General features: G+C 41.3%; 2 protein-coding genes and 1 long non-coding RNA gene across 3 annotated transcripts; all 3 read left to right on the forward strand.

Moving 5' to 3' along the window:
* The first annotated feature begins 276 nt into the window (after positions 1-276).
* Positions 277-1,555, forward strand: LOC117206213. The gene is made up of 3 exons (XM_033445342.1): positions 277-812; positions 886-957; positions 1,036-1,555. Exons 2-3 carry the CDS (start codon positions 910-912, stop codon positions 1,399-1,401), a joined length of 414 nt encoding a protein of 137 aa, XP_033301233.1. The 5' UTR covers positions 277-812; positions 886-909; the 3' UTR covers positions 1,402-1,555.
* Positions 1,556-5,785: 4,230 nt separating this feature from the next.
* Positions 5,786-7,553, forward strand: LOC117206215. Its single transcript, XR_004487363.1, has 3 exons — positions 5,786-5,821; positions 7,063-7,161; positions 7,272-7,553. It is a non-coding gene; the product is annotated as an uncharacterized LOC117206215 (long non-coding RNA).
* A 14,942-nt stretch (positions 7,554-22,495) lies between these two features.
* On the forward strand, positions 22,496-23,717 carry LOC117206214. Its single transcript, XM_033445344.1, has 2 exons — positions 22,496-23,169; positions 23,248-23,717. The coding sequence occupies exons 1-2, from the start codon at positions 23,068-23,070 to the stop codon at positions 23,611-23,613; spliced, it is 468 nt and encodes a 155-aa protein (XP_033301235.1). The 5' UTR covers positions 22,496-23,067; the 3' UTR covers positions 23,614-23,717.
* The last annotated feature ends 4,281 nt before the right edge of the window (positions 23,718-27,998 follow it).

Raw genomic sequence — 27,998 nt, forward strand, 5'->3', positions numbered from 1 at the left:
AGATTATCAGAGAAGAAGGAAATTTTCAAAATTAATTTTCTTACCTTGAGGAGTAGGTGCTGTCTGGTGCCATTACCTCAGCCGCTCCGGTTGTCGTCGTAGTTTTTGTTGGGTTTATTATTTGAACTCGAATATAGTTTATTATCAACTCTTACTTTATTTATCTATTTTAATACAGACTGAGCAATTTACTAACTGGATTAATACCGCAATTACAATGCGCGTTTGTGTCTAAACGATGAAATGAGGACTTCAAAGATAAAATTTTCTTTCTCCTTAGTCGCGACTCTCTTTTCTTTACCGAAAAACTAAAGACCCCGAAACGCAAAATACAATACAAAATTTCTAAACGCAGTGATGAACGCAAAGAATAATGAGCCGTAATAACAAACGATCGCAAGAATTATGAACAAACTAATGAACGCTGCGCTATGTTGCTACGCTTATTTATAATGCCATCCCCCACGGGGTGGTGGTCCGCTGGGGGTACGCTTCCGTGGGAATCGGGATGTTGCAGTTTGGGCTTCTTGGAATCGTACGTGACAAAATGTAAATTCCGTATTTCGACTTAGTTTCTATCAGTCCTGTGTTTCCGCTGAGCTAGCGTCTAGGAGATTTGAAGCATTCCACGCTGATCTAGTCCGTTCCGCGAGAAACTTCCACGTGCTGTACCGTGGGAATTACCGGTGTTTCTTCGGCGCGTGGAAGGGCTGGTGGCTGCAGCATCATTATCATTTCAATGTTTGCTCGGGCAACACGCGCAACTCCGCTGCTCTCCCACAACAAGGACCTCCTTCGTTGAGTTATTTTTCGTAAGTTTGGATATTCCCATATTATGGTTGTTTTGTGATCTTAATGTTTTTTCCCTTTTTGTTGTTCCCCTGGGCTTCGGTGATCGACGTTCGGACAATGTTTGCGGAGGCATTTCCATCAGAGATTCCTTTCCAGACTTCCCTGGTACGTATTTAGTCTTGTTTTTAGTCTGCTTGATTCGTTCTGTTTCGTTTTATTTAGAATATACTGTGTTGTTCTCAGCCCAAGCGAAAGAGGGATTCCGAAGAACCCATGGGCGACTCGGGAGGATCCATCAAACGCATGCGGCCCTGTGATAAACCACGAGTATCAGAGTGGTTGGAGGAACTATTCAACATTGGTGCCGAGGCCGTGTCGAAATTCGGCTTTGACGATTCGGTTACTTTCGACGAGAATTTCTTCGATGCAGAGACCGTCGTATTGGAGAGGGAACCCCCTCTGGTTGAAATCGTTGATACCGATCGTTGCGTGAAAGTTCGTTTTGCGAATGAAATTCCCGAAGAGGTTTTGGAGGCACATCTTCGTCACCATGCTTCTGGGAGAAAGGGAATTTCCCCTGTATGCGTGTATGTATTGGTGTATGCGTGAGTTCAGCGAACTTTATCCCGGAGCTCCTTGTTTCGATTTTGATTTAGTGTAGCTGCTTCAATTTCGTTGGTTCGCTGTTTGATGTTCCTTATTGTTATTAATTTTTGATATATTTTGTTTTGTGTTCAATATATATATATTTTAAATCTGATAGTGTTAGGTTATTTACGTTTGTTATTATTTATTATATATATTATTTTTTTATTTTTATATTGCCCCCCTTTTATATATATATATATATTTTTTTTATACATTTGTAGTTGCGCACAAAATTTATTAAAGAAAAGTGTTAACAATGTGTTTTCATGATTTGTTTCTCGCGCCTGACTTCCATTAATCCCTAATATTCCTGTCGCCATGACGCGTATAAATCCAACATGGCTGCTCATAAATGTCATCAGTAAAGTTTTAGTGACGGGTCTTTAGTTTTGTTTGATATCGAAGTAATTTTTCGTCTGTCGCTCGTTTTTCCTTATTCTACCGCAATTAGAACATTTATTTATTAATATTGTTTTAAAGTGACAATAGTATAACTCGTGTGAATATACGTATATATATACATGTTTATGTTGTGTGTCACTTCGGTATGGCTAATGTTTTGTGATTCTTCGATTGCGTTATTTATTGTTTCGAGTAGTTTATTTTATAGAGTATTCGATAATATAAAACATATGCACTCACACACACACACATATATATATATATATATATATATATACGTATTTATATGCATAACTCTCTTGCCCATATAGTGTTCATACGAAATGAAATGTTAATTATTTATTTTATATTAATTTCTCTTAATAAGATAGAACACGCACACGCACACGTATATATGTATATATTTCTGGCAAAGTGATTTTCATTCAGATTCTTTAGTGATATAGTGTTGTGTATTTGAGGTTATGTGTCAATCATTTGATTTCATATATACATATATATCTTGTATTGTGACAACATAGTATTGAAGGTTTTGTTTCTAGATTATTGTGCGTTTAATGTGTGTTTACATATTTGTGTTTGATGATAGAATTTCTGTATGCAATTCCTCAAGTTGTTGCGGTGTTAATTGTTTTGAGCGTTTGGGCTATCGACAGGTTGTCGCTTAGTCCCAAGTGTTGCGTTGTGTGTTCTATTTCTTTTGTAGATTATTAATAGTAGTTTTAGTTTAGAAAAATAGATTATTTATATGTTTATATAGAGACATGCATGTTTCATAATCAAATTCTTATTTTATAATGTTTTACCGGCATGTAGGCTAGTTTTAAGTATGTATCTTAGATTGTAGAATGCACATAGATTAGTAGTAGTTTAGAAAAATAGATTATTTATATGTTTGTATAGAGACATGCATGTTTCGTAATGTAGTTCTTATTTTATAACTCTTTACCGGAACGTAGGCTAGTTTTAAGTATGTATCTTAGATTGTCGATTTGAATCAATAATGTAGAAAGAGCATACATTAATAGTAGTTTAGTTTAGAATATGATTTGTATATTTATATATAGACATGCATGTTTCGTAATGTAGTTCTTATTTTATAATTCTTTACCGGAACGTAGGCTAGTTTTAAGTATGTATCTTAGATTGTCGATTTGAATCAATAATGTAGAAAGAGCATACATTAATATAATTTATATATGTATATATATAGACATGCATGTTTCGTAATGTAGTTCTTATTTTATAATTCTTTACCGCAACGTAGGCTAGTTTTAAGTATGTATCTGTTTAATAGAATGCGCACACATATATATATGTTTCTGACAATGTAACTTTTATTTCTTTAATAATACAATATTGTATGTTTTATGTATTCGTTTGATTATTAAGTCTTAACTTCGTATATACTTATATTTCATAAATTGATAATATTGTATTTGTTGCATAGTATTATAAGCATTAACTCTAATATTTACTAGTTTATTACATGTCTAGCATATATGTTTATATTTATATGTAACTCTCCAAGTTGATTGATTAAAATATATTTATATATACATGTATATCTGGTGTTTCAATTATTTCCCCTTTTGTAGTTATTCTTATTTCCCGGTTTATTTGTTTGGTTCGTAACTCGTTCAATCCGTTAGCTGGTTTCATTTATTATTTTTTTTTATACTGATTGGATTTATTAGTTGCCCTCGCCTTGTTAATCCTTCCTTTAGTTTCGTAGCGCCGTGTGTTCGTTTGTGCATTCAAATCTTTATTCGCGCGTTTTGCATGGGATAGTTTTCTTGTTCTCGTTACGGCGCGTGCGGAGCGCGGGACGTGACACCCCCGCCCTTGGAGTTCAAATTTCCAAAGGGAATTTGACTGATGGTGTCTCTGAGTTCGCTCAAGGCGGATGTAGATGGCGTTGGTTGTTGAGTGACTACCGGTGTTATCGATATCCCTTGAGGTTGTGCTGTTTGATCATCGATATTTCGTTTTCTTTTGAGGTATAGTAGCAGGTGGGTAACTGAGCCGCATATTGCTCCTAATAGGGCGATTCCACATCCGTAAGTTTCACGTAACTGGTATCCATGTATGGCTATATCTATTATCGTCTTGATTAGTTTAAATATTACAAGTATTCCAAATATTGCTGCACTGACGGTTCCAAATTCCACGAAACCAATCCATAAGCTTGATATGGTATTTTTTGCTATTGTCGTTAATGTGTTTTCGTCCATCATTCCCAGAATGTTTACTGTTCCAGGGACGATTGTTTTTCCTGTTGCTCCTCTGGCCAATGTGTTCAAAACTGCAGATTTTTCTGCCGGGAACATGACGTGGTCCCGAAGTGCATCAAGGTCCTTTTGGGTGTATATTCCGCTCGTGGCCAACGACGATGGTGCTGAATATTGCCACGTTTGACGTACATCCGGGCGGAGTTCCTGTGGTGCAATTGTTTCCATGGGTTTTGGTACGAATTTGTGCCAGAGTCCGTCGATATTGTATAGTGTAGGTAATACCGCGCTACATTCTCTGTGGTTTCCGTGTTGCGTTAGAATGTGTGTTTTTGGCGTTAAAAATGCGGTGCGATTCCCTTGCCAAACGGGTAGCTCCGAGTAACATTCTGTTGTATGTCGTACCTTTACTTGTACCGGAATGCATTTGACTATGTGGACTGCTTCTCCTGCGATCAGGGCCATGTGTCCTGGGGTTTTCGTTATGGTATATGCAAATTCATCGGGCAGTAAGATTGCTAAGCTTAAAGCATTCTCTATTAGTTTCTTCTGCGTGGTACATCTTTGTGTCAATATATCATGGTACAATGTTGTCATTTGTCGTTTAATATGTTTCTCTACGTAAATGAATTTTGAGTTGACGTATGCGAATATGTCCAAGTTTTCGACTGCTGTCTTTCTTTTGGAGATGAACGTATTTCCTCTTGTTGTTTCTAACAGGAACAATTTGGGATGTTCGGTGGATAGTAGGGTATATCCACACAGTGGCTGTTCTCCGGTTTTAGTCAGTGCAAATGTTACTTCCTGCGTTGTTAGTGCGTAAACTGGTTGTGCTGATTCTCTGTTGGTTTTTATTTCTTGGATCTTTGTAGCAATTCCTTCATATAGCACATCGTACTGATCAAATTTGCATGGTGAGGGTGGTTGTGGTTGCCAATAAGTGTATCCGTCTTCAGCGTCTAGACAGTTCCCTTCGCTAAAGGTACATACCGTTCCTGATTTCAGTAGAATTTTGTTTGCCTCGATCCGTACTGGCACAACTGCTGATTTTAAACTTATCCTTACTGTTGCTTGCACGACGACCTTTTCCCAGCTTCCGTATGGGTCTACATACTGTGTTCCCTGGCAGTTGCCGTCGTCTGTTAGCTTGCCGGCTAGGACAAGCGACCTTGTTTCTGTTGCATTATCCTTTAGGCCAACTATAAGGTTTTGTGGTCCGAGCGAAAACATGCCGTCTTGGTGCATCCTTGCACATTGTTGGGCGGTTGTTTCATGGAGGTATTCTGCGAATCCGTTATGCATTGCCTTACGTTGGTAAATTCAAATTCTGAGAGTTGAAGTAGTTGTATATAAATATCTTGCGTTTCAGTCATTGTAGGCTGTATGCTGCAGTCCCCGATGGAGTTTAAAGAGATAGTGGTGATGTTGAGGTGGTTGCCATTGCAGTCATATCCTACCAAGCCGTATGTTATTTTGATGAGGGTGAGTACGATGACTAGGCGATTCATCTTCCTATTAACAATTTATTAAATTGTTTCTTACTCTCGAGTTTATTAGAAATAAGAATAACCTTTTATTATTATTAATATATATATATATAAGAAAAATTTTATATTTATATGTTTTTTCTTTTTCCTTTTTTTTTTTTGTTATTGTTATAACCTTGTTTTATTTTAGGTTTTATGTACTTGTTATTAGTGAAAATAAATACCATGAATGCTACCTGGGTTATAATTATATACATATTGGTAAGTAATATAGATGAGATTTGTTTTATCGTTATAAATATATAAGTATATATTATCTATAGGAATAAATATTACAATTATGGCTTGTCTTTGAATATATATATGTCGGAGATGAAAGAACACCGGAGCCTTTGGAATTTTGGATAATCCCGCAACATTGTAACCTAGAATCTACTATAGCTGTAATTGAACAATTGTAGTTATTCAATCCGATTGTAATTGTTCGAGAATTGTGATAATGAGCTTGGGCTCGAGGCGACAGTCATTCGCCGAACGTAGCCGCGGTCACGGGATGAACGCTTTGTCTAACAGAGGCATGGAATAATTCTATAGCTCTCCTTAAAAAGGAAATAGTTGTAACACTCGACAGTAAACATTCCAACGGTCTCTGTCCCATAGCTCGCCACACGCAGACCCTATTCTTCGAGTAAGATGATTGCCAGATGTCGATGCGTCTCCGCAGTACATGTTCGGCTAGCTCGAGGGCCCGTTATAAATCTTAAGGTTTAGTTAACTAAAGTCCTTCAAACAGACAAACAGTCTTTGTCCCAACTACGGGAAGATAGGGGAGACATATTTTTCAACGAGCGGCGTCTCCCACTAGCAACTTTCCCTCGAGGGCGGCTAGCATCTTTTTCTAACCACCGATATGGAGATTGACCAATTAGCAGCAACGCCAATTTCCCTTACTTTCTGAACGAAGGCTTTTCTCGACGAATCCGATGATCTCGTGTCCTTAGACACACCCCATTATAGTTTTCCTCTGTGGCATGATCGGGACGGGAAAGACATTCTTTCTCGCGATCTCATTGATGAAAGGAGTAACTCTTTACAACCAGTGAATATTACGCGTCCGACTTAGATTTTGTGAGTACGTTCATCTATCATCCCGTCGACCGCGGATTCGTTATTGAACCTAGGATCATTGTCATTAGTTTCTTGAGCACCTAACTACCGTGGTTACTTGTCCGGTTCTATAATAATCGTATTTGCACTAGTCAATGTCTTCTCCATTGCATAACGACAACGTGTAACCCAAACGAAGATTCCGCCCCTAACCCTAATTCTAATGTAAACCCGACATATATATATGTGCGTGTAATGGTAAATATGACGACTTATTTTACGAGTCACTTGGATTATCAATAGATATCGCCTACTTTACAACATGCGTGTTTTTATATATTGGTAAACATTAAGTGAAAGTTATATGCATAATTATAAATGTCATTTGTTTACAGGTGGATAGCATCAGTATTTGGTCTTGTGCGTAGCATACAAGTCCTTTATAGTTCTACGGCGCGGATTGCTATTCCTTGAACTAAAAAGTTTCTTTCAAGGTGAGTTAGATTAATGTAAACGATCATGCATTGGAGGCATGATATAGCGGGTTGCAGGTCCGCTAGGTTTATATCACACATACGACAGTATGATATTCGTGTTCTTGCAGATACTCCGCATATGAAATGAGTGGGTGGGTCGTCACATAGGTCCTGGTCGTCTGGATCTAAGTTATCGAAACAGTCTTGACAAAGATGACCGTTATCTAAATGATAGACGGAACGTATCAACCGTACATAGAGGCAAGACTGAACATCCTCCGTCGCTTCCAGATCGAATGCGGGTACGAGCCCGTCTGAGTCCTCTATGTTAGGGTTGATGAACTCGCCACCTGTTCTGTACATACATACAAAAACAGTTAATATATATGTCGGCTCAGGATTCGAATTTTGGGCGCGCGACGACTCTTCATGTGGACTAGCCATCGTTTCACAAAGCCGAGATTTTATTTACACGTATATACAGGTCTATCACTAAGCTTAACAAATAATAAGTACAACTAATAATAAGTCTAACAAACACTAATCCTAATGAATAATACGATCTACGAATAATTAAATTAAATAATACTATTAGCAATGTTTGAGTTCAAACGAATCCACGGTCACCGGGATAACTCCTTACTAAGCGAAACTAACTTAGACGCAAATGCGATCGTCGAAAACGCTCGATGTATCACTCTCCAAGGCAATCGCAAGAATGCCAGCCTCGTGGAGATTTTTCTCCCTGTACGATTGCATTTTGTTTTCTATACCCGTTTGGAAGCATCGAGAAGGTTCCAAACGCCGTTGCTAGGCACACTCGTTGGAAGCATCGAGAAAGTTCCAAACGCCGTTGCTAGGCACACTCGTTGGAAGCATCGAGAAAGTTCCAAACGCCGTTGCTAGGCAGTTTCCGCCTGGAGTTTTGATTACTAAATACAATGTATGTCCCATTGCATCGGCACCTCCGAGGCAACATCACACGTGGCTCGGCCCGCTCTCGAGGCCGCATGCCGCCACAACCACATTTCTCGGAAAACACATACAACCACTCCAGACCTCCGTTAGATAAAACATCCATCCCGTGACCGTGGCTACGTTCAGCGACCGATTGTCACCTCGAACCCAATCTCGCTTATTACAAATCTTAAACAATTACAACTATAATAAAATCTAGGCTAAGGTACTAGAGGATGTTCCCAAAATTTCCAAGGAAGGGCTTCGGCTTTCCTTTCATCTCCGACATATATATTTTATAATTTTTTATAAGTTTTGTTCGGACCTATCCCTTTGTACAAATACTGTATCCCTGTATGTGGTATAATATATAATATGTTATGGTTATGTTAGTTGTTGTTTATTATATATGTTTTCCTTATCTCTCTTTTTTTCTTTTTTTTTTATTATATTTTTTTTTTGTACCTAGCATTGCTATTGCAATGCTGTATTACATTGTACTGGCTATTATTTGTGTTGGGGTGCGCGCGACGAATTTTCAATATGGTCGCTTGCGTGTATCGTTTGTTTAATGTCAACAGTTGCGTGTTGTTGAAATAGTTAATTTATTAATCATTATAATTTATTTTGTAGTGTTTCTGTAATATTGTTTGTGTTTCATGATATTGTGTGTGTCAATACCGTGTGCTACCTTAATGCGATAGCATGGTTTGCGTTGTTTTCGAATTTCGATAGTCATTGTTTTGATTATACGTGACTCGCATTTATATAAATCTCGTTTAATTTAGTTAATGTTTTTTTTTCTTTTTTTTGTGTGTATTGCGTTACCAGATATTTTGTGTAACGTAACTTTATTCCTTTGCACCGAGTTCAGTCATGTTGTTAATATTTAGTTAGTCTATCTTGATTAATTTCTAACCTATTCCTGTGTTTATTAACCTTTCTTATTTTCCCTATTAATTTATTATTGCATGTACTTGCTATTTGCTATTATTTTGTGTATGATATGAGTTAGTTCCCTTATTAGTGATTAAAATCTACTTGTTAGATTAATATTGTCTGTAATTCTTCAGATTCTACTTTTTCGATGCTGCATCACTTACCTAGATCATTCCCACAACATCATCTGATTCTTCGATATGCCTTGGATACCTACTACGGTTGTCTTCAATCGTCTTATATCTGTGGCCATAAAGGTACTGTTTAGTTTATTTAGTTTAATATGTGTATAATGCATTGTGTGTGCGACCGCTATTGTGTATTACAAAATCCACTTCTACATGTTAGATATAATAATATAACAATACTACGTAGATTAATACATAATAAGATATCCTTTTACTTTCAATTAATCTATCTTAATTATTTTCTAACCACTTTCTACACTTATCAGCTATTTTATTTCTTCTTGTTAATCTGCGACATTCATGCATGTACACTTCCTTGTATGGTGATTAATTGTTCACGAGGTAAGTTGCACTTCCACTGTTTTAGTTATTCGTTGAACTAACACGTTTTACATTCAAACAGTAATCGGAGCATTTGTAATAAACTTCTTTTTCTTTTCAGGTTTCCGCCATCTGTGTTGTTCGACGAACAGTGCCATGCTTCCATAGTATTGTTATAACATTTAGTACTGTTGTATTTTGCATTAAGGCAGTTGAAGTTAATTTGTTCATTTATTTTTCAGCTGGCTGTTGTACATGGTGTTTCGCAAACCGAGATCCATAACCTATTTTGCACGTAAACCTTCTCGTATGATGATTACTTGTTCACAAGGTAACTTTCACTTTCAATTTTAATTCAACTTTTAATTTTTATTGAATCAACACGTTGTATATTCAAACAATAATTGGAGTACACCTGATAATTTTCCTTTTTTTTCTTTTAGGTTTTCGCTATCTGTATTATTCGACGAACAATGTCACACTTCCTTTTGATTTATCCATAATATAGTTATAACACTTAGTAACCTTGTATTTTGTACTGAGACAATTGAGACTAATTTATTCACTTATTTTAGGTAGCTGTCATACATTATGTTCCGCGAACAACGATCCATAACCTATACTTACACGTACACTTTCTTGTTTGTTGATCACTTGTTCGCAAGGTAACTTTCACTTTCACTCTTTTAATTATTTATTGAATCAACACGTTTTATATTCAAACAATAATTAGAGTACATATAATAATTTTTCCTTTTCTCTTTTAGGTGTTCGATATCTGTATCGACGAACAGCACTACAACATACACTACTGCACTACGTTGCCCACTGAAATCACTTTATTCATTGCTTATTTCGGTTATGCGCTAGTTTTAGCTTGTTTAAGTGCACCGTTCGCGGAATCCCTTTTACTTCAATCTTGACGTTTTGATTCTGCAAGATTTCTAGCACTTTATATGGTCCAGTATATTGATCGGAGAATTTTCCCTTGCTGGGTTCTTTTAGTAAATATACCGAATCTCCTATTTTAAAATCCTGGGGGTTGATTCGTCGGTCGTAATATTCCTTTGATCTTAGTTTGAATTTTATCAAATTTTCTCTTGCCATTCGTTGTACGGTGTTAATTTTATCGAACAGGTCTTCGAGATATTCTGCGTATGTTGGTTCCATGTTCTCTTCAATTATTACTTCACCAGTAGGTTCTCTGGCTAGATGTCCAAAAACTAATTCGTGCGGGGAGAATTTCGTTTCTTCGTGTACAGAGGTATTATAGGAAAACATAGCTAATTCTACCCATTCGTCCCAATTTCTGGAATTTTCAATGTATAATTTGAGATATTCAATCAGTACGTGGTGAGATCTTTCAATTGAACCGTTACTTTGTGGATGATATGCCGTCGTGGTATATTGTTTGATGCGGAATCTCTTTGCTACTTTCTTCATTAGTGAGGATGTAAAGTTCGTTCCTTGATCAGTGAGAATAGCTCTCGGTGATCCGAAACGACAAATAAATCGCTTTACAAAAGCGTCCGCTATCTCGGCTGAAGAGATTCCTCCTAGTGGAATCCCGATTGAGTATTTTGTTAATAAATCTTGGATGGTTAATATATATTCATTTCCCTTTTGAGTTTTTGGTAATGGTCCTACAATATCCATACTAATTTTATCGAATGCTTTACCTGGTGTGTCTGTAAGTACCATTGGTTGTTTTGCTTTTATTCTTGTGAGTTTCTTTAATTGACATTCCTTACATGTTCTTACGTAATCTTGAATTTCCTTTTTCATATTTTCCCAATAGTAGTGTTGTCGTATTCTTTGATAAGTTTTGGTAATTCCTTTGTGTCCTGCTACGCTTGATTCATGTTTTTCTCGTATTATGTTGTTCCGCGCTTCCACAGGTGGAGTAATTACTTCTCCAGTGCAAATGGTGATGGATAAGGTTTTTTCCATAAATATTTCCTTTAATTTTCTGATTGTATATCGCCAGGGTATTTCCTCCAAGTTTCCTTTGCTAATGCTAAACGAAGTTAACTGTTTTTCATTTACTACGTCTAATAGAGATCTTAGCGAGTTTAATAAATTGTCTGGTGTTATTGGAATATTTCTATTTTCCTTTATCGGTAGGGATACAATGTATTTTCCGGAATCGTAATTCAATCTTGCTTTTTCTAACATTAAATCTTCATAACGAGGCAATTTTCCCGTTTCCTTCATTTCTAAGGCTCCTTTATCTATCGGTTTGCCGTGTATATCTATAAATACTACTTTATGGTCACTTACTCTTGCAATTGAGTCTCGGGTTTCCGAAATTTTTAGTTCCGCAATTATCGTAGGTCTCGTGTCCTTTTCTTGTTGTTGAATTAGTTCTGGAACTACAGTGGAGGTTTCTTTTTCGCTTGTCGTGTCCGTGTCTTCCTTTTCTCGATTGGTTATTTCTCTGTCTGTACTTACATTGATTTCTGTTAGTGCTTGGTCTAAATATTTTATGGGGGTTTCTTCTATTGTAAAATGTTTTCGGGTAAAACCCTTTCCTTGGTTTTTGGAATCACTGGGTTGAGGCAAGACGCGTGGTTTGGCTTCGAATACGGGAGAGTCTTCCGTTGACGTGTCTATTTCGAATCTTTTTGGGACAGGATAGCGAATCGGTGAGACTTCCTCTCTCTTTCTGATTGGTAAACAAACTTCTGGAGGGTTCCTAGATAATGCGTCTGCGTTTGCGTTCGCTCTGCCTTCTTTGTATACAATATCAAATTCAAAGTCCGATAATTTTAATTTCCATTTCCAAATTCTAGAAGTAGGATCTTTGATAGAATGCATCCACACTAAAGGTTTATGATCGGTTACGATAGTAAACTTTCTTCCGTAAAGATACGGTCGGAAGTGCATTGCGCTGTAAACAATTGCCAGACACTCCTTTTCTATGGTAGTGTCACGTCGATTCGGGGTAATTTCACGTTCCGCACGCAAGGTGAGAAATTCGTACTTAAATTTTGATTGTTATTAGAAAATTTATTGAACACTGACAGAGTAACGATACAGAATGGTCAAACAGCACAGAAAAGAATGTTCTTACAACGACTCGAGAGGTACTTTTTTATATCAAGGACCCGGCTCCTGTGGAGGGGCTATCGCTGGATGCCGGTCACATAGGGTTTCTATTACTGCTTAGCCATCATTTTGCTGACCAAGGTATGTGAGGCATAACCATCCTTTCGTTGCGTTCTCACGACCACCGTGACAGTAGAGTAGTTTTGTTCGGCGGAATTTAATAGTCTTGAGGCATACGCAATCGGCAAATCCTTTCCGATTGGCCCTTGACTCAGTACACCGCTTATTGCATATCCTGATGCGTCTGTGGTAAGGTTAAAAGGTTTAGAAAAGTCTGGATATTGTAGAATGGGTTTCGTCATTAACGCTGTTTTTAAATTATTGAATGCATCTTCTTGATTTTCCGTCCATTTGAAGGGAGTATCTTTCTTTAATAGTTGTGTCAATGGTTTCGCGACCTTGGAGAAATCGGGTATAAATCTTCTGTAATATCCTGCTAGTCCCAGAAATTGTTTGATATTTTTCGCCTTCTTTGGTCGTGGAAATTTTGATACGGCTTCGACCTTTTTTGGATCGGGTTTCACGCCATCCTCACTAATTATATGTCCCAAATAATTCACCTCATGCCGTAAAAATTCACACTTATCGGGTTGTAATCGTAATTTGGCTGTCCTCGGTCTTTCCATTAATTTATTAAATTTAATTTCGTGTTCCTGGAGAGATCTGGAATAAATCACTATGTCATCCAGATAGACGAATAGTTCTATTCCTTGCAGACCCGATAATACCGAGTTCATTAAACGTTGAAATGTTGCTGGGGCATTTTTTAATCCAAAGGGCATTCTTTTGAATTGAAAATGTCCGTATGGTGTCGAAAATGCCGTTTTGTGGGCGTCCTCTTGCGACATACGGATCTGGTGAAAGCCTGATGCTAAGTCAAACGTGGAAAAATATTTTGCACTTCCTAATTGATCCAATATTTCTGTGATGTTGGGTAATGGGAAGGCATCGCCAATCGTTTTATCGTTCAATTTTCTATAATCGATAACTAATCTCCAGCGTTTATTTCCTTGCGAATCGGGTTTTTTGGGCACAATCCATAACGGGGAGTTATATGGAGATATTGATGGTTCCACTACGTCCGTATCTAGCAATTCTTGAATCTGTCGATTTATCTCTTCTCGATGTATTGGCGGATATCGATACTGTTTGGTATTAATTGGTATATTATCTGTGGTAATTATTCTATGTTCCAGAACTTCAGTTGCCTCCAATGTATCTCCTGGAATATGAAATCTATCTTGATTGTTACGAATCAATTTTTTTACATTTTCCTTTTCTTCTTCGTTCAAGTGTTCGAGTCGTAGTAACTCATTTATTTTTTCGTATCTACTTTCCTTCGATTTTAAAACTGTATTACACGCTGTCCTAGGAAGCGGGGAGGGATTTTCAAATTCCTTAATTACCATCGTCGGTGTTGTAAATTCGTAATCTCTTGAAGTAGTATTTATTACTCTTATATAGCCTTTTCCTTTATGATTCCTCACAACTGCATTTCCGAAATAGATTCCCTTGCTCGGCTCGATTCTTGGAATAAATCCCTCTTTTATCTCTGGATTAGCGATATTAATTGAACACGTTATTGAACTTCGCTTCGGTATAATTATTTTCTCCTTAGTGTCGAAGGGAATATAAATATTTCCCCATTTGATATGTTTTTCTTCATAATCTAAACGAGCTTTACAACCTGCAAAAAATTCGGATCCTAAGATTCCGTCTTGATCGATTAGTAATGAATCATCGACTACGTGAAAAATAACCGGATGGCCCGCGACCTGTATTACCGTCTGCCCTAGGGAGACCAGGCTCGTTGCCGTAATTCCTCGCACTTCAATTGATTCTTTCTCGTCGATGATGGCTGAATCGGGTAAAGCAGGTTTCTTGATAATATTGATTTCCGATCCAGAGTCTAACAATAAACTCGTCTTGGTTTTTAGATTTGGGGAAACTATTCGTGCAGTTGGGGTCGTTGGAGAATCGTTAAATTTTACTGAAATAATTCGGAGAGGTCGCCTTCCGAATCTGAATTCAACTCTTGATGATTTTCCTTCGCCGGTTGCTTGTGCTTCGCTCTTTCCCTTTTGTCTTGAGATTCTGGATTCTCTGTCTGTGGCCTTGTTTGGTTGTGGGATGACTCCCCCACAGTATTTAGTGGCTGTTCGTTCGATCTTATAGTCGGCATTGCGTTCGCTCCGTCTCTCGTTATGGGTGGTGGAGTTGATCTCGCGTGGGTGGCTGCCCTCGTCCTGTTTGTTGCCGTCGGCGCCGGTCGTCTGATTGCCGCTTGTACTCTCGGGCGATTCGGCGTATCGTTCCCTCGTGGCTCGCCCCATTCTCCCGAAGGACGTGTTTGGTTTCCCGACGGTCTCGAAGCGTAGGGTACGATTAATCCGGCGTCTACTCGGGCTTTAAATTTGTAACAGTCCTTCACTAAATGTCCGGGTTTTTTACAATAGTTACACATGATATTTTGTCTATTAGTATTCGGAAAATTCTGCGATGGAGGTACTGATCTTCGATCTTGGCGGTTGTTTCTGATATTGTTATTAGTGTTCGAGGGACATGCGTTATCGCGTCTGTAATAGTTCGAGGGTGTCGGTCGATGGGGTCGCGTTCTGTCGGTTATTTGTCTCAATTCGTGTGTTGCTTTAACGGCTTGACGATACGCATCTTCTAAAGTATGGTACCCTGCTATTTTTACTCGTACATATACCTCGTTCGGAAGTCCTTTAACGAAAGCTTCTCTCGTTTCCCAATCTATAGTATCTTGGATGTCGGGAGATATGATGCCGTAGTCGCCTCTTTCTCCGTCCATTATTGCCAATCTAAGATTTCTAACGCGATCCATATAATCTAATATGTCTTCCCCGGGTCGTTGAAATATCGTTCCTAATTCTCCTTTATATTCGTTAAGAGATTTCTTTGGGCCGAATAAATCCTTTAATTTGTTTCCGAAATCATTTAAACTCATTAATTCCGTGTCTTCGATGGCGAGGAACGCGTGTCCACGAAGCTTATTTACTAATAATTTTACTAATTGAGGTTCTTGATATCTGGGAATCATATTGTTACGTCGCGTAACACTCTACCTAGCCCAGGCCACACACCGCGGGCAATATGGCAATCAGATGTCACCGGATACTCGCAGCGTATCCTCCATAGTTGCAAGTACCTTCCATAAATCTCATAGATTTCCTAGAGAAGGTCCTTCGAACAAAACAAACATCTGGTTCCGAGGAATTCTAAAGACTATTGTCTACCACGGCTGGACAAGGGAAAGTTGGTTTTTCTCACGTACGCCGCAACTTTCCTGCCACTAACCACTTTCTCTCGAGGGCGGTTCAGACCCTTCGTTTAACCAATTAAAAACGAAGCCTATTCCCTCACTCTCCTAAATAACATCGGCACCAACAAATCCGATGGTCCCGTGCGCTAGACACACCCATCCTTAGATTTCCTCCGAGACAGCATCGTCTCCCAAGACAGTACTGATTTTACATCCTTCGAACGGTCAACATCCTTCCACCGGGTATACACACCCGTAGATCAGTCACTCACTCATCTCGTACATACGCACCAGCGTAACTGCCTTCGTTATAAGTTGTGGAATAAACGGTGAAATATAACTTACTCTACTGTGTCATATTCATTTAACCACCTCTGTTATCTTAACCGAAACAGGGGAACGACTACTTCGCGGCGTCGATTCACCGAATCGTAGCGAGAATTTACGCCTCTCGCTGACGCGTTTTCCTCGCGACCGCGTCTCTCCGCGAACGGTCGTAACACATATTTCGCGCGCGCTCACAAGCTCTTAAAAAGTGGAATACCGATGGTCGATGTCCGTCAAACACTGGCACCGATTCGATCGCGTCTTTTAGCTCAATTGGCTGGGTATGTACACTCGTCTGGACCGTTTCTTGTTGCGTTGTCGGCGGCGATACGGGTGTTTTAGGTTCTTGTTTTGTTTTAAGTTCGAATAAGCCGCTTTGTAATTCGGCGAGTTTTGCACTCACATCGCGAAAGTTCGCATCCCATGCTTTAAGCTTTTCCGACAATGTCAAAACCATTTCTTCGTCCAACGATTCCACTACAATCGCCATTGTTTCTTAAATATATATTTTATTGACAAGCGTGACAACTTTAATGTTCTATGGAGCGTATCGAACCGTTTAAACCAACTTTAATCCTCCGTGAAGCGGATCCCACCGCTGCCACCAAAATTATATCTAAACTAATCTGTTACGTACTGGTTTATTGAAATCGATCAAATCTAAAGTTAAATTTTACTGAAAAAAAATTTTTTTTTATAATTTGGGTTTGAATTTAATCTGAAGGGAAATAAATTGAAATGATATTTCTGTGTATTTAATACTGATTTAGATTTCTAATTAATACGGTAGTTACTGCCACCAGAAATAGTCTAAGGACTATTTCAAAATATTTTACTTTTATTATTTTCTTTTACGTTTAATGGGTAGCGTTAACTGACGCTTAATGCAACTGGTAAATGAATTTCACTTTTCGGCTAACCTGCTATGCGCAGGGATACTAGCACGGGAGAGGATTAAAGCTGGGTACAATAAATATTTTTCCTCGTTGAACGGATTTTTATTTCGACGTAGAATTGCTTAGGTTATTATATATGTCGGCTCAGGATTCGAATTTTGGGCGCGCGACGACTCTTCATGTGGACTAGCCATCGTTTCACAAAGCCGAGATTTTATTTACACGTATATACAGGTCTATCACTAAGCTTAACAAATAATAAGTACAACTAATAATAAGTCTAACAAACACTAATCCTAATGAATAATACGATCTACGAATAATTAAATTAAATAATACTATTAGCAATGTTTGAGTTCAAACGAATCCACGGTCACCGGGATAACTCCTTACTAAGCGAAACTAACTTAGACGCAAATGCGATCGTCGAAAACGCTCGATGTATCACTCTCCAAGGCAATCGCAAGAATGCCAGCCTCGTGGAGATTTTTCTCCCTGTACGATTGCATTTTGTTTTCTATACCCGTTTGGAAGCATCGAGAAGGTTCCAAACGCCGTTGCTAGGCACACTCGTTGGAAGCATCGAGAAAGTTCCAAACGCCGTTGCTAGGCACACTCGTTGGAAGCATCGAGAAAGTTCCAAACGCCGTTGCTAGGCAGTTTCCGCCTGGAGTTTTGATTACTAAATACAATGTATGTCCCATTGCATCGGCACCTCCGAGGCAACATCACACGTGGCTCGGCCCGCTCTCGAGGCCGCATGCCGCCACAACCACATTTCTCGGAAAACACATACAACCACTCCAGACCTCCGTTAGATAAAACATCCATCCCGTGACCGTGGCTACGTTCAGCGACCGATTGTCACCTCGAACCCAATCTCGCTTATTACAAATCTTAAGCAATTACAACTATAATAAAATCTAGGCTAAGGTACTAGAGGATGTTCCCAAAATTTCCAAGGAAGGGCTTCGGCTTTCCTTTCATCTCCGACATATATATGTATATTTTATTAGCTCGAAATATATATTTTAGTGTTGCTGGATTGGATAGGAACGTGAGATTTTTCGTTGCTTTATATAAATTTATGTAGTATCGTGGACGAAAGGCCTGGGAAATATCGGGCGAACTATGAACAGTGTCGCGAGAGCCGAGGCGCCGTCGGACCCATCAATGTGTCATCGGTCTTTTCAAGTGCATAGTTTCGTGGAAAAGACCTACGTGACCCTGGCTACGAGCGTCTGCAGACCACGTGTGCGGTGGGCCTAGGAAAAGGACAATAGAATGGGACAACGGACAGAGTGTGCGAGTCGAGAAACAGAGTGCGAGTCGAGGAGCCGAGTGCGAGTCGAGCGGAGACGGAGTTTGCGAGTGGCGTTGCCGAGAGAGAGTGTGGATTGCGCTGTTTTCTGTACGTTTGGTATGAATAGTTCAAGTTAAGCCACAATCGTCTTTTCTGTCTGATTAACATCTCTATTGTCCACTTTTTGTAAACATATTACATCACGATATTACATTTTTTGGGGGGCTCGTCCGGGATTGGACAAGACAGAAAACGAAACGGTTTAACAGAGCTATTCGAGCTAGTTGTGAATTTACCGGTACGCGGTGCGGTAAAAGACGATATCGTTGACTGTTTAAGTTTGTGTAGTGTGAAAAATGGCAAACGTCGGGGACGAACGATTGTCGGGTGAAGAGGGTTCGACGCTGGAGGAGCTGAGGAATAAGCTCGCGCGAATGAACCTCCCTATATCGGGTGCGAGGTCAGTGCTGATTGCAAGGCTGAATCGGGCGTGTAGGGCTGGACAATCGTATCGTAAGGGATCGACGGGCGGTGAAGAGCTAACCGGTCAACGAGATTTAGAAAATGTACAGAGAGCTGAGCGTGATTGTAACGAAGGTGAGGATGTTGAGAAAATGAATACGAAGGAGTTGAAGGAGCGCCTCGCTAGTTTGGGTTTAAAAACGACGGGAAGAAAAGTAGAATTACGCGCACGGCTACGAGCGGCCATGGATGGTAATGACATATCGTCGGAAGAAGAAAGCGACGACGAAAGTGAGGATGAAGATGACAAGAAAAACGCAAGAGGATACAAGAGAGATACGCGAAGGGTGCATCAGGACCGTGACGAATGTTGTCGAAGGGCATGTGTTGGTTCGACACTGAGTTTTAGAGACGTCGAAGATGCATTAGAGTCGTTTAGTGGCAACAGAGGTGAAAATGTCGAACGATGGTTCGAGTCGTTCGAGGAAGTCGCTGATACGTGCATGTGGTCGGATGGGCAGAAGGCAGTCTACGCAAGGAAGCTGCTGAAGGGATCAGCGAAAATATTTGCGAGCTTCGAGTGTCATGCCAGGACTTGGCATGAGTTGAAGAGGGGGCTAGTGAAAGAATTTTCGAGGAAAGTCAACAGTAGGCAAGTTCATCAGAAACTTGAAGAAACAAAAAAGGAGAGTGATGAAGCATGTTTGGCTTACATGTACCGCATGCTCGAAATAGCCAGCCATGTGGACATGGAGGAGGAAGCAAAGGTGGAATACATAGTGGATGGAATAATAGACGACGAGAACAATAAGGCTGTATTGTACGGCGCTACGTCAATCAAAGAGTTGAGGAAGAGGTTAGTGATGTACGAAGAGCAGAAGAGTCGCAGAGCAAAGTCGATTGTGAAGCCGGCTAAAACCCAGAAGAACGGGAAGCCCAGTCAATCTGTAGACGCAATGAAGAAAAGAAGATGCTTCATTTGCGATAGTGAGGATCATCTAAGTGTTAAGTGTCCGGAGAGGGGAGAAGGTGTTAGGTGTTTCAAGTGCAGCGGATTTGGACATATTGCAGCGAGGTGTACGGCACGACCGAAAGAGACTTGCGTAGTGTCAAAATCCGAAAAGGGGAAGTATGTGAAAGAAGTGGCGATAGATGAATGTAGGTTTGTGGCACTAGTGGATACGGGTAGTGATCTCACGTTCATTCGATCAGACGAGTATGCGAGGTTAGGGTCACCACCGCTAGGTAAATGCAAGTTTAAGTTCGACGGTTTTGGTTCCGCTGGCAATGAGACCTGGGGTGAATTCACTAAGGTAATGACGGTTGACGGGTGTAAACTGCCAATCACTTTGCACGTTGTCTCAAACAAAATATTGACGAAGCACGGCCTGTTGTTAGGCACTGATTTTCTGGATCAGGTAGAGTTACGGGTTAAACGGGGCGAAGTGACTTTCGTGCGGCTTGACGAACAGACTAACAAAGACGTGTCGGATGTGTTTAGAATTAACGTAGTAGAACAGACCGACGAAACAGACCTAACACACGTGCAGGAACCGCATTATCGTGAAGCGATTCGAGATATCGTTAGGGGGTATAGGCCGGAGAAGAAGCGAGACGTCGGAATAACCGCAAAAGTAGTTTTGGAAAGCGACAAGCCGATAGCGCGAAGACCGCGAAAACTGGCGCCGTCGGAAAGAAAGGAAGAAGATGATTTGATGGAAGCGTGGACAAACGAGGGTGTCATCAAATCGTCAGACTCGGAGTATGCGAGTCCGATAGGTGTAGTTAGAAAGAAAGATTTGTGTGTGCGTGTGGCTAGATGGGCCTTGTTACTAGGCGAGATTAAGTATCAGGTGTGTCATCGGCCGGGGAAAAGTATGCAGCATGTAGATGCTCCGAGTAGGAACCCCCTGCCGAGCACTATGTATGTAACGGAGAGTGAAGACGGGCTGATTGCACGGTTGAGAAGGGCTCAGAACAAGGACATTGAAGTCTGTAGGATTTTGGACGCCGCAACGTGCAGTCAGGCCGATGGGCAGGTAGTAAGAAACAATATGTTGTATAAGGAGTGTAAGGACGATGTGCTAATAGTAGTATCGAAGGCGATGCGGGCTCAAGTAGTCGGGCAAGCGCACGAGCGTGGGCATTTCGAGGTTACCAAAACAGAAGCTATGGTCAAGAAGGACTTCTGGTTCAAGGGGTTACGCGAAAAGGTCGAACACGTGGTATCCAACTGCCTTGACTGTAGCCTAACCGAACGAAACATAGGTAAGCTAGAAGGGAACCTGCGAAATTACAAGAAAAGAAGAAAGCGTGCGAAGCACTACCGAAGGAAGGACCCGCACACACCTCGATTTTATGAAACCTTGGGTCCTAAACGCCGAAAGTGACGCATCTGATGACAGCGAGATAGAAGGCAACATCTGAGGGCAGATGTTATTGCAGGATGGCCGAATGTAGTATCGTGGACGAAAGGAAAAGGGAAATATCGGGCGAACTATGAACAGTGTCGCGAGAGCCGAGGCGCCGTCGGACCCATCAATGTGTCATCGGTCTTTTCAAGTGCATAGTTTCGTGGAAAAGACCTACGTGACCCTGGCTACGAGCGTCTGTAGACCACGTGTGCGGTGGGCCTAGGAAAAGGACAATAGAATGGGACAACGGACAGAGTGTGCGAGTCGAGAAACAGAGTGCGAGTCGAGGAGCCGAGTGCGAGTCGAGCGGAGACGGAGTTTGCGAGTGGCGTTGCCGAGAGAGAGTGTGGATTGCGCTGTTTTCTGTACGTTTGGTATGAATAGTTCAAGTTAAGCCACAATCGTCTTTTCTGTCTGATTAACATCTCTATTGTCCACTTTTTGTAAACATATTACATCACGATATTACATTTATTTTTACGTTTGACTTCTTCTTCTCTTTTAATTTCGCTGTAGTTGTTTGCCGTTAGAACCGAAACTCAATTCATTTACTACGATGGATTCTGTTACCACGATTTTCTTGCCTTTTGAGTTTAATAATCGAGGATGATTCTAACGATCCTCTCTGCGTGGAACTCGTGTGATTTCGCAAGTCTTGCCCAAAGACGGGTAATATTTTACCAACAGTGGGAGGAGGAATGCGAAGATCAGCGGATGTTTCAGTAGCTGAAAACACCGTTCGCACAAGCCGACACAGCGGACAACTCCTTTGTTTAAAGTTTAAACAATGATTCTATCTTCAAAACCGTTCACGAAAATAAAACGAGATCAATGACAAGAAGTTCTAATTCAATTCTCGAGGGCAACGAGATTATCAGAGAAGAAGGAAATTTTCAAAATTAATTTTCTTACCTTGAGGAGTAGGTGCTGTCTGGTGCCATTACCTCAGCCGCTCCGGTGGTCGTCGTAGTTTTTGTTGGGTTTATTATTTGAACTCGAATATAGTTTATTATCAACTCTTACTTTATTTATCTATTTTAATACAGACTGAGCAATTTACTAACTGGATTAATACCGCAATTACAATGCGCGTTTTTGTCTAAACGATGAAATGAGGACTTCAAAGATAAAATTTTCTTTTTACTTAGTCGCGACTCTCTTTTCTTTACCGAAAAACTAAAGACCCCGAAACGCAAAATACAATACAAAATTTCTAAACGCAGTGATGAACGCAAAGAATAATGAGCCGTAATAACAAACGATCGCAAGAATTATGAACAAACTAATGAACGCTGCGCTATGTTGCTACGCTTATTTATAATGCCATCCCCCACGGGGTGGTGGTCCGCTGGGGGTACGCTTCCGTGGGAATGGGGATGTTGCAGTTTGGGCTTCTTGGAATCGTACGTGACAAAATGTAAATTCCGTATTTCGACTTAGTTTCTATCAGTCCTGTGTTTCTGCTGAGCTAGCGTCTAGGAGATTTGAAGCATTCCACGCTGATCTAGTCCGTTCCGCGAGAAACTTCCACGTGCTGTACCGTGGGAATTACCGGTGTTTCTTCGGCGCGTGGAAGGGCTGGTGGCTGCAGCATCATTATCATTTCAATGTTTGCTCGGGCAACACGCGCAACTCCGCTGCTCTCCCACAACAAGAACCTCCTTCGTTGAGTTATTTTTCGTAAGTTTGGATATTCCCATATTATGGTTGTTTTGTGATCTTAATGTTTTTTCCCTTTTTGTTGTTCCCCTGGGCTTCGGTGATCGACGTTCGGACAATGTTTGCGGAGGCATTTCCATCAGAGATTCCTTTCCAGACTTCCCTGGTACGTATTTAGTCTTGTTTTTAGTCTGCTTGATTCGTTCTGTTTCGTTTTATTTAGAATATACCGTGTTGTTCTCAGCCCAAGCGAAAGAGGGATTCCGAAGAACCCATGGGCGACTCGGGAGGATCCATCAAACGCATGCGGCCCTGTGATAAACCACGAGTATCAGAGTGGTTGGAGGAACTATTCAACATTGGTGCCGAGGCCGTGTCGAAATTCGGCTTTGACGATTCGGTTACTTTCGACGAGAATTTCTTCGATGCAGAGACCGTCGTATTGGAGAGGGAACCCCCTCTGGTTGAAATCGTTGATACCGATCGTTGCGTGAAAGTTCGTTTTGCGAATGAAATTCCCGAAGAGGTTTTGGAGGCACATCTTCGTCACCATGCTTCTGGGAGAAAGGGAATTTCCCCTGTATGCGTGTATGTATTGGTGTATGCGTGAGTTCAGCGAACTTTATCCCGGAGCTCCTTGCTTCGATTTTGATTTAGTGTAGCTGCTTCAATTTCGTTGGTTCGCTGTTTGATGTTCCTTATTATTATTAATTTTTTGATATATTTTGTTTTGTGTTCAATATATATGTCGGATCAGGATTCGAATTGTGGGCGCGCGACGACTCTTCATGTGGACTAGCCATCGTTTCACAAAGCCGAGATTTTATTTACACGTATATACAGGTCTATCACTAAGCTTAACAAATAATAAGTACAACTAATAATAAGACTAACAAACACTAAGCCTAATGAATAATACGATCTACGAATAATTAAATTAAATAATACTATTAGCAATGTTTGAGTTCAAACGAATCCACGGTCACCGGGATAACTCTTTACTAAGCGAAACTAACTTAGACGCAAATGCGATCGTCGAAAACGCTCGATGTATCACTCTCCAAGGCAATCGCAAGAATGCCAGCCTCGTGGAGATTTTTCTCCCTGTACGATTGCATTTTGTTTTCTATCCCCGTTTGGAAGCATCGAGAAGGTTCCAAACGCCGTTGCTAGGCACACTCGTTGGAAGCATCGAGAGAGTTCCAAACGCCGTTGCTAGGCAGTTTCTGCCTGGAGTTTTGGTTACTAAATACAATGTATGTCCCATTGCATCGGCACCTCCGAGGCAACATCACACGTGGCTCGGCCCGCTCTCGAGGCCGCATGCCGCCACAACCACACTTCTCGGAAAACACATACAACCACTCCAGACCTCCGTTAGATAAAACATCCATCCCGTGACCGTGGCTACGTTCAGCGACCGATTGTCACCTCGAACCCAATCTCGCTTATTACAAATCTTAAACAATTACAACTATAATAAAATCTAGGCTAAGGTACTAGAGGATGTTCCCAAAATTTCCAAGGAAGGGCTTCGGCTTTCCTTTCATCTCCGACACGGCCATCCTGACTATCACACGTCCTCGGGTGTACCTTCGTCAACAAAACAAAAGGAAACAAGATTAGTGTCATTGTGATTAGCATTCAAAGTGCCAGTTGCATTCTGCGTGCTTTCAGTCGGGTCGTAATGACATGACGGACCATTCTCGATTTCACACCCAAATGGGTCTCATCCTTCGAATCGCACATACTCTCAAAGTTCGTTACATAACCAGCTTCGTAACACGATCGCTGTCAACACTAGACCGCCTCCAGCCTCGTGACATTGTCACTGTCGGTACTAGACCAGCTCCAGCTTCGTGACATCGTCGCTGTCGGTACTAGACCAGCTCCAAATCCGTGACATTGTCGCTGTCGGTACTAGACCAGCTCCAACCTCGTGACATTGTCGCTATCGGTACTAAACCAGCTCCAACCTCGTGGCATTGTCGCTGTCGGTACTAAACCGGCTCCCAGCTTCGTGACATCGTCGCTGTCGGTACTAAACCGGCTCCCAGCTTCGTGGCATTGTCGCTGTCGGTACTAAACCGGCTCCCAGCTTCGTGACATCGTCGCTGTCGGTACTAAACCGGCTCCCAGCTTCGTGACATCGTCGCTGTCGGTACTAAACCGGCTCCCAGCTTCGTGACATCGTCGCTGTCGGTACTAAACCGGCTCCCAGCTTCGTGACATCGTCGCTGTCGGTACTAAACCGGCTCCCAGCTTCGTGACATCGTCGCTGTCGGTACTAAACCGGCTCCCAGCTTCGTGACATCGTCACTCCCAGTGCCTGACCGCACTGAACTCCGTCCCATGGCCGCACCTGGGCTCATATAATTCTACGATCCTCTGGGATCGGGGTACTCACATCGCCATGGTCACTGTTCTCGTCATCACAACAGACATCCAACTCCGCAGGAATGCGACTATCCGGCATTTTCCTTAACCTGTCATGACTGTACTTGTATGACCTTTTCCCATCCAGTGTTTTCAAGGTATATCGGTCTCCTCCCAGGCCCTCCGATATCACAAACGGACCCCTGAATTTTGGATCCAATTTTGTCTGGTTCCTTTCTTCATTTTGGCGTAGTACCAGATCACCAGGATTAAACCTAACTACTTTAGCTTTGGTTTTATCGAATCTCTCTTTGTCATACCTAGCACTAGTTTCCATCTCTTTTATTGCCTGTTGTCTTACACTAGAGATATCTATTTCTTTTTCCTCGATGTTATCAGGTAGTAATAAGTCATACGGTCTTGCTGCTCTACCAATCAATAACTCTAAAGGACTCGATTTGGTTACGCGGTTGATGGTGCAGTTCAAAGCCAATTGCATCTCCCCGATCGCGTCTTGCCATGAACGCCCGGTCGTTTCTACCGTTGTGAACATATTTTTTAACGTGCTCATAACACGTTCTACTTGCCCATTGGCCCTACTTGCACCGGTCGCGATCAAATGAACTTTGATTTGTTTGCTTGCACAGAATTCTTGAAATTCCCGGCCCGTGAAACATCTACCCTGATCTGCTATTATCCGACAGGGACTACCGAACAAAAACACGGCGGACTTAAGTGCCTGGATAACGCTGAGCGAATCCAATTTGCGTGTGTGATATAAGTGCACGAATTTCGTAAAGGCATCGATCAAGACGACGACATACTCTTTCGAGTCATTCTTGCCACTCAGCTTGCCCGTTATGTCCATATGCACCGTATGCCACGGTGACGTTGGGATCGATTAGCCGTATTTCCAACTGGCCCGTACTGACGCGAGTACGCGGGAAACCCGTAATGAACGATTCTTTAAATTTTTCGAGAACAGAGATTAATCGATCTTTATAGTTACCGATCACATCAGTGTCAACCTCGTTAATGTTGACCGCATCTTCCGCGACTTTACCACAAGCGTTAACGACCTTTGTTTTACAAATAACAAGGCTATCTTGCGCGATATTTACGTCGAATCCCTGGCTCAAAATCTCGCGACCAATCATGATGTCGTATTTTAGGTAATCGTCAGCAAGGACATGAAAAACTATCTCCAATGTAAGATCGTTAATACGAACAGTGGACAAAATCTGAAGTGTACTCTTAACACAAGTATTCCCGATCCCCCGCATCACTACCACATCGGTTATTCTTTTACCCGAAAATTTCGAGGCTAGGGACTCTTTGATTAACGAACACTCGGCCCCAGAATCAAAGTAAAATGGATACGACTCACCCAGATGGCTTAATCTACCAGCCGGAGCTTCTACTACACAGGAGTCGATCCGGCGTTCGTCAATGGAATCGTAGTTTCTTTTCCGCGATGATGGGCAATTAGGCGCGATATGTCCCTCCTCGTGGCATTTGAAGCAGGTCACCTTCGACGATGCGGCTGGTCGTTTTTCCTTCGGGTTTCGTATATCCTGCTCCTTCCCCGTTTGTGTTTGCAGGCGACACTCCGTTCTCCTATGTCCGTGAGCACCACAGCGGTAGCACTTAATCCGAGGAACTGATAGCCTGCTGCGTTTAGCTTCAGGTTCCGTTAGTGAATTTCTTGGCGAAAATGTCGGCTGATCGTTGTAAGGGAGAATCCTCATTTCATCATGAAATTGGTCCTCGAAAGTAACGCACTCTCTTGCATCGGGTGGTCTTTCAAAATCAGATCAGCATGAGAGCACCACGCGGATGGATCGGCGCCCGCGCCTTCGGGGTCAAAACGTGGTAACGTTGCATCCTTAGATTCCGTACTCGGTCGTTGCTCCCCCGGTTTGTGCGCTAGCGTCTGAATTAACTCGCGCATAAGGTCCATTTGCTCTTGTAGCACTTTAAACGGTTCTGATCCCACTTCTGATGTCGGATCAGGATTCGAATTGTGGGCGCGCGACGACTCTTCATGTGGACTAGCCATCGTTTCACAAAGCCGAGATTTTATTTACACGTATATACAGGTCTATCACTAAGCTTAACAAATAATAAGTACAACTAATAATAAGTCTAACAAACACTAAGCCTAATGAATAATACGATCTACGAATAATTAAATTAAATAATACTATTAGCAATGTTTGAGTTCAAACGAATCCACGGTCACCGGGATAACTCCTTACTAAGCGAAACTAACTTAGACGCAAATGCGATCGTCGAAAACGCTCGATGTATCACTCTCCAAGGCAATCGCAAGAATGCCAGCCTCGTGGAGATTTTTCTCCCTGTACGATTGCATTTTGTTTTCTATCCCCGTTTGGAAGCATCGAGAAGGTTCCAAACGCCGTTGCTAGGCACACTCGTTGGAAGCATCGAGAGAGTTCCAAACGCCGTTGCTAGGCAGTTTCTGCCTGGAGTTTTGGTTACTAAATACAATGTATGTCCCATTGCATCGGCACCTCCGAGGCAACATCACACGTGGCTCGGCCCGCTCTCGAGGCCGCATGCCGCCACAACCACACTTCTCGGAAAACACATACAACC

The sequence above is a fragment of the Bombus bifarius genome, unplaced genomic scaffold (assembly GCF_011952205.1).
Source record: "Bombus bifarius isolate JDL3187 unplaced genomic scaffold, Bbif_JDL3187 scf7180000007998, whole genome shotgun sequence".
Taxonomy (NCBI): Eukaryota; Metazoa; Arthropoda; class Insecta; order Hymenoptera; family Apidae; genus Bombus; species Bombus bifarius.

Coding starts and splice junctions, on each gene's coding strand:
- LOC117206213 (XM_033445342.1), top strand. CDS start 910: ATGTTTGCGGAGGCATTTCCATCAGAGATTCCTTTCCAGACTTCCCTG. Junction 958..1,035: donor TTCCTTTCCAGACTTCCCTG/GTACGTATTTAG, acceptor TGTTGTTCTCAG/CCCAAGCGAAAGAGGGATTC.
- LOC117206214 (XM_033445344.1), top strand. CDS start 23,068: ATGTTTTTTCCCTTTTTGTTGTTCCCCTGGGCTTCGGTGATCGACGTT. Junction 23,170..23,247: donor TTCCTTTCCAGACTTCCCTG/GTACGTATTTAG, acceptor TGTTGTTCTCAG/CCCAAGCGAAAGAGGGATTC.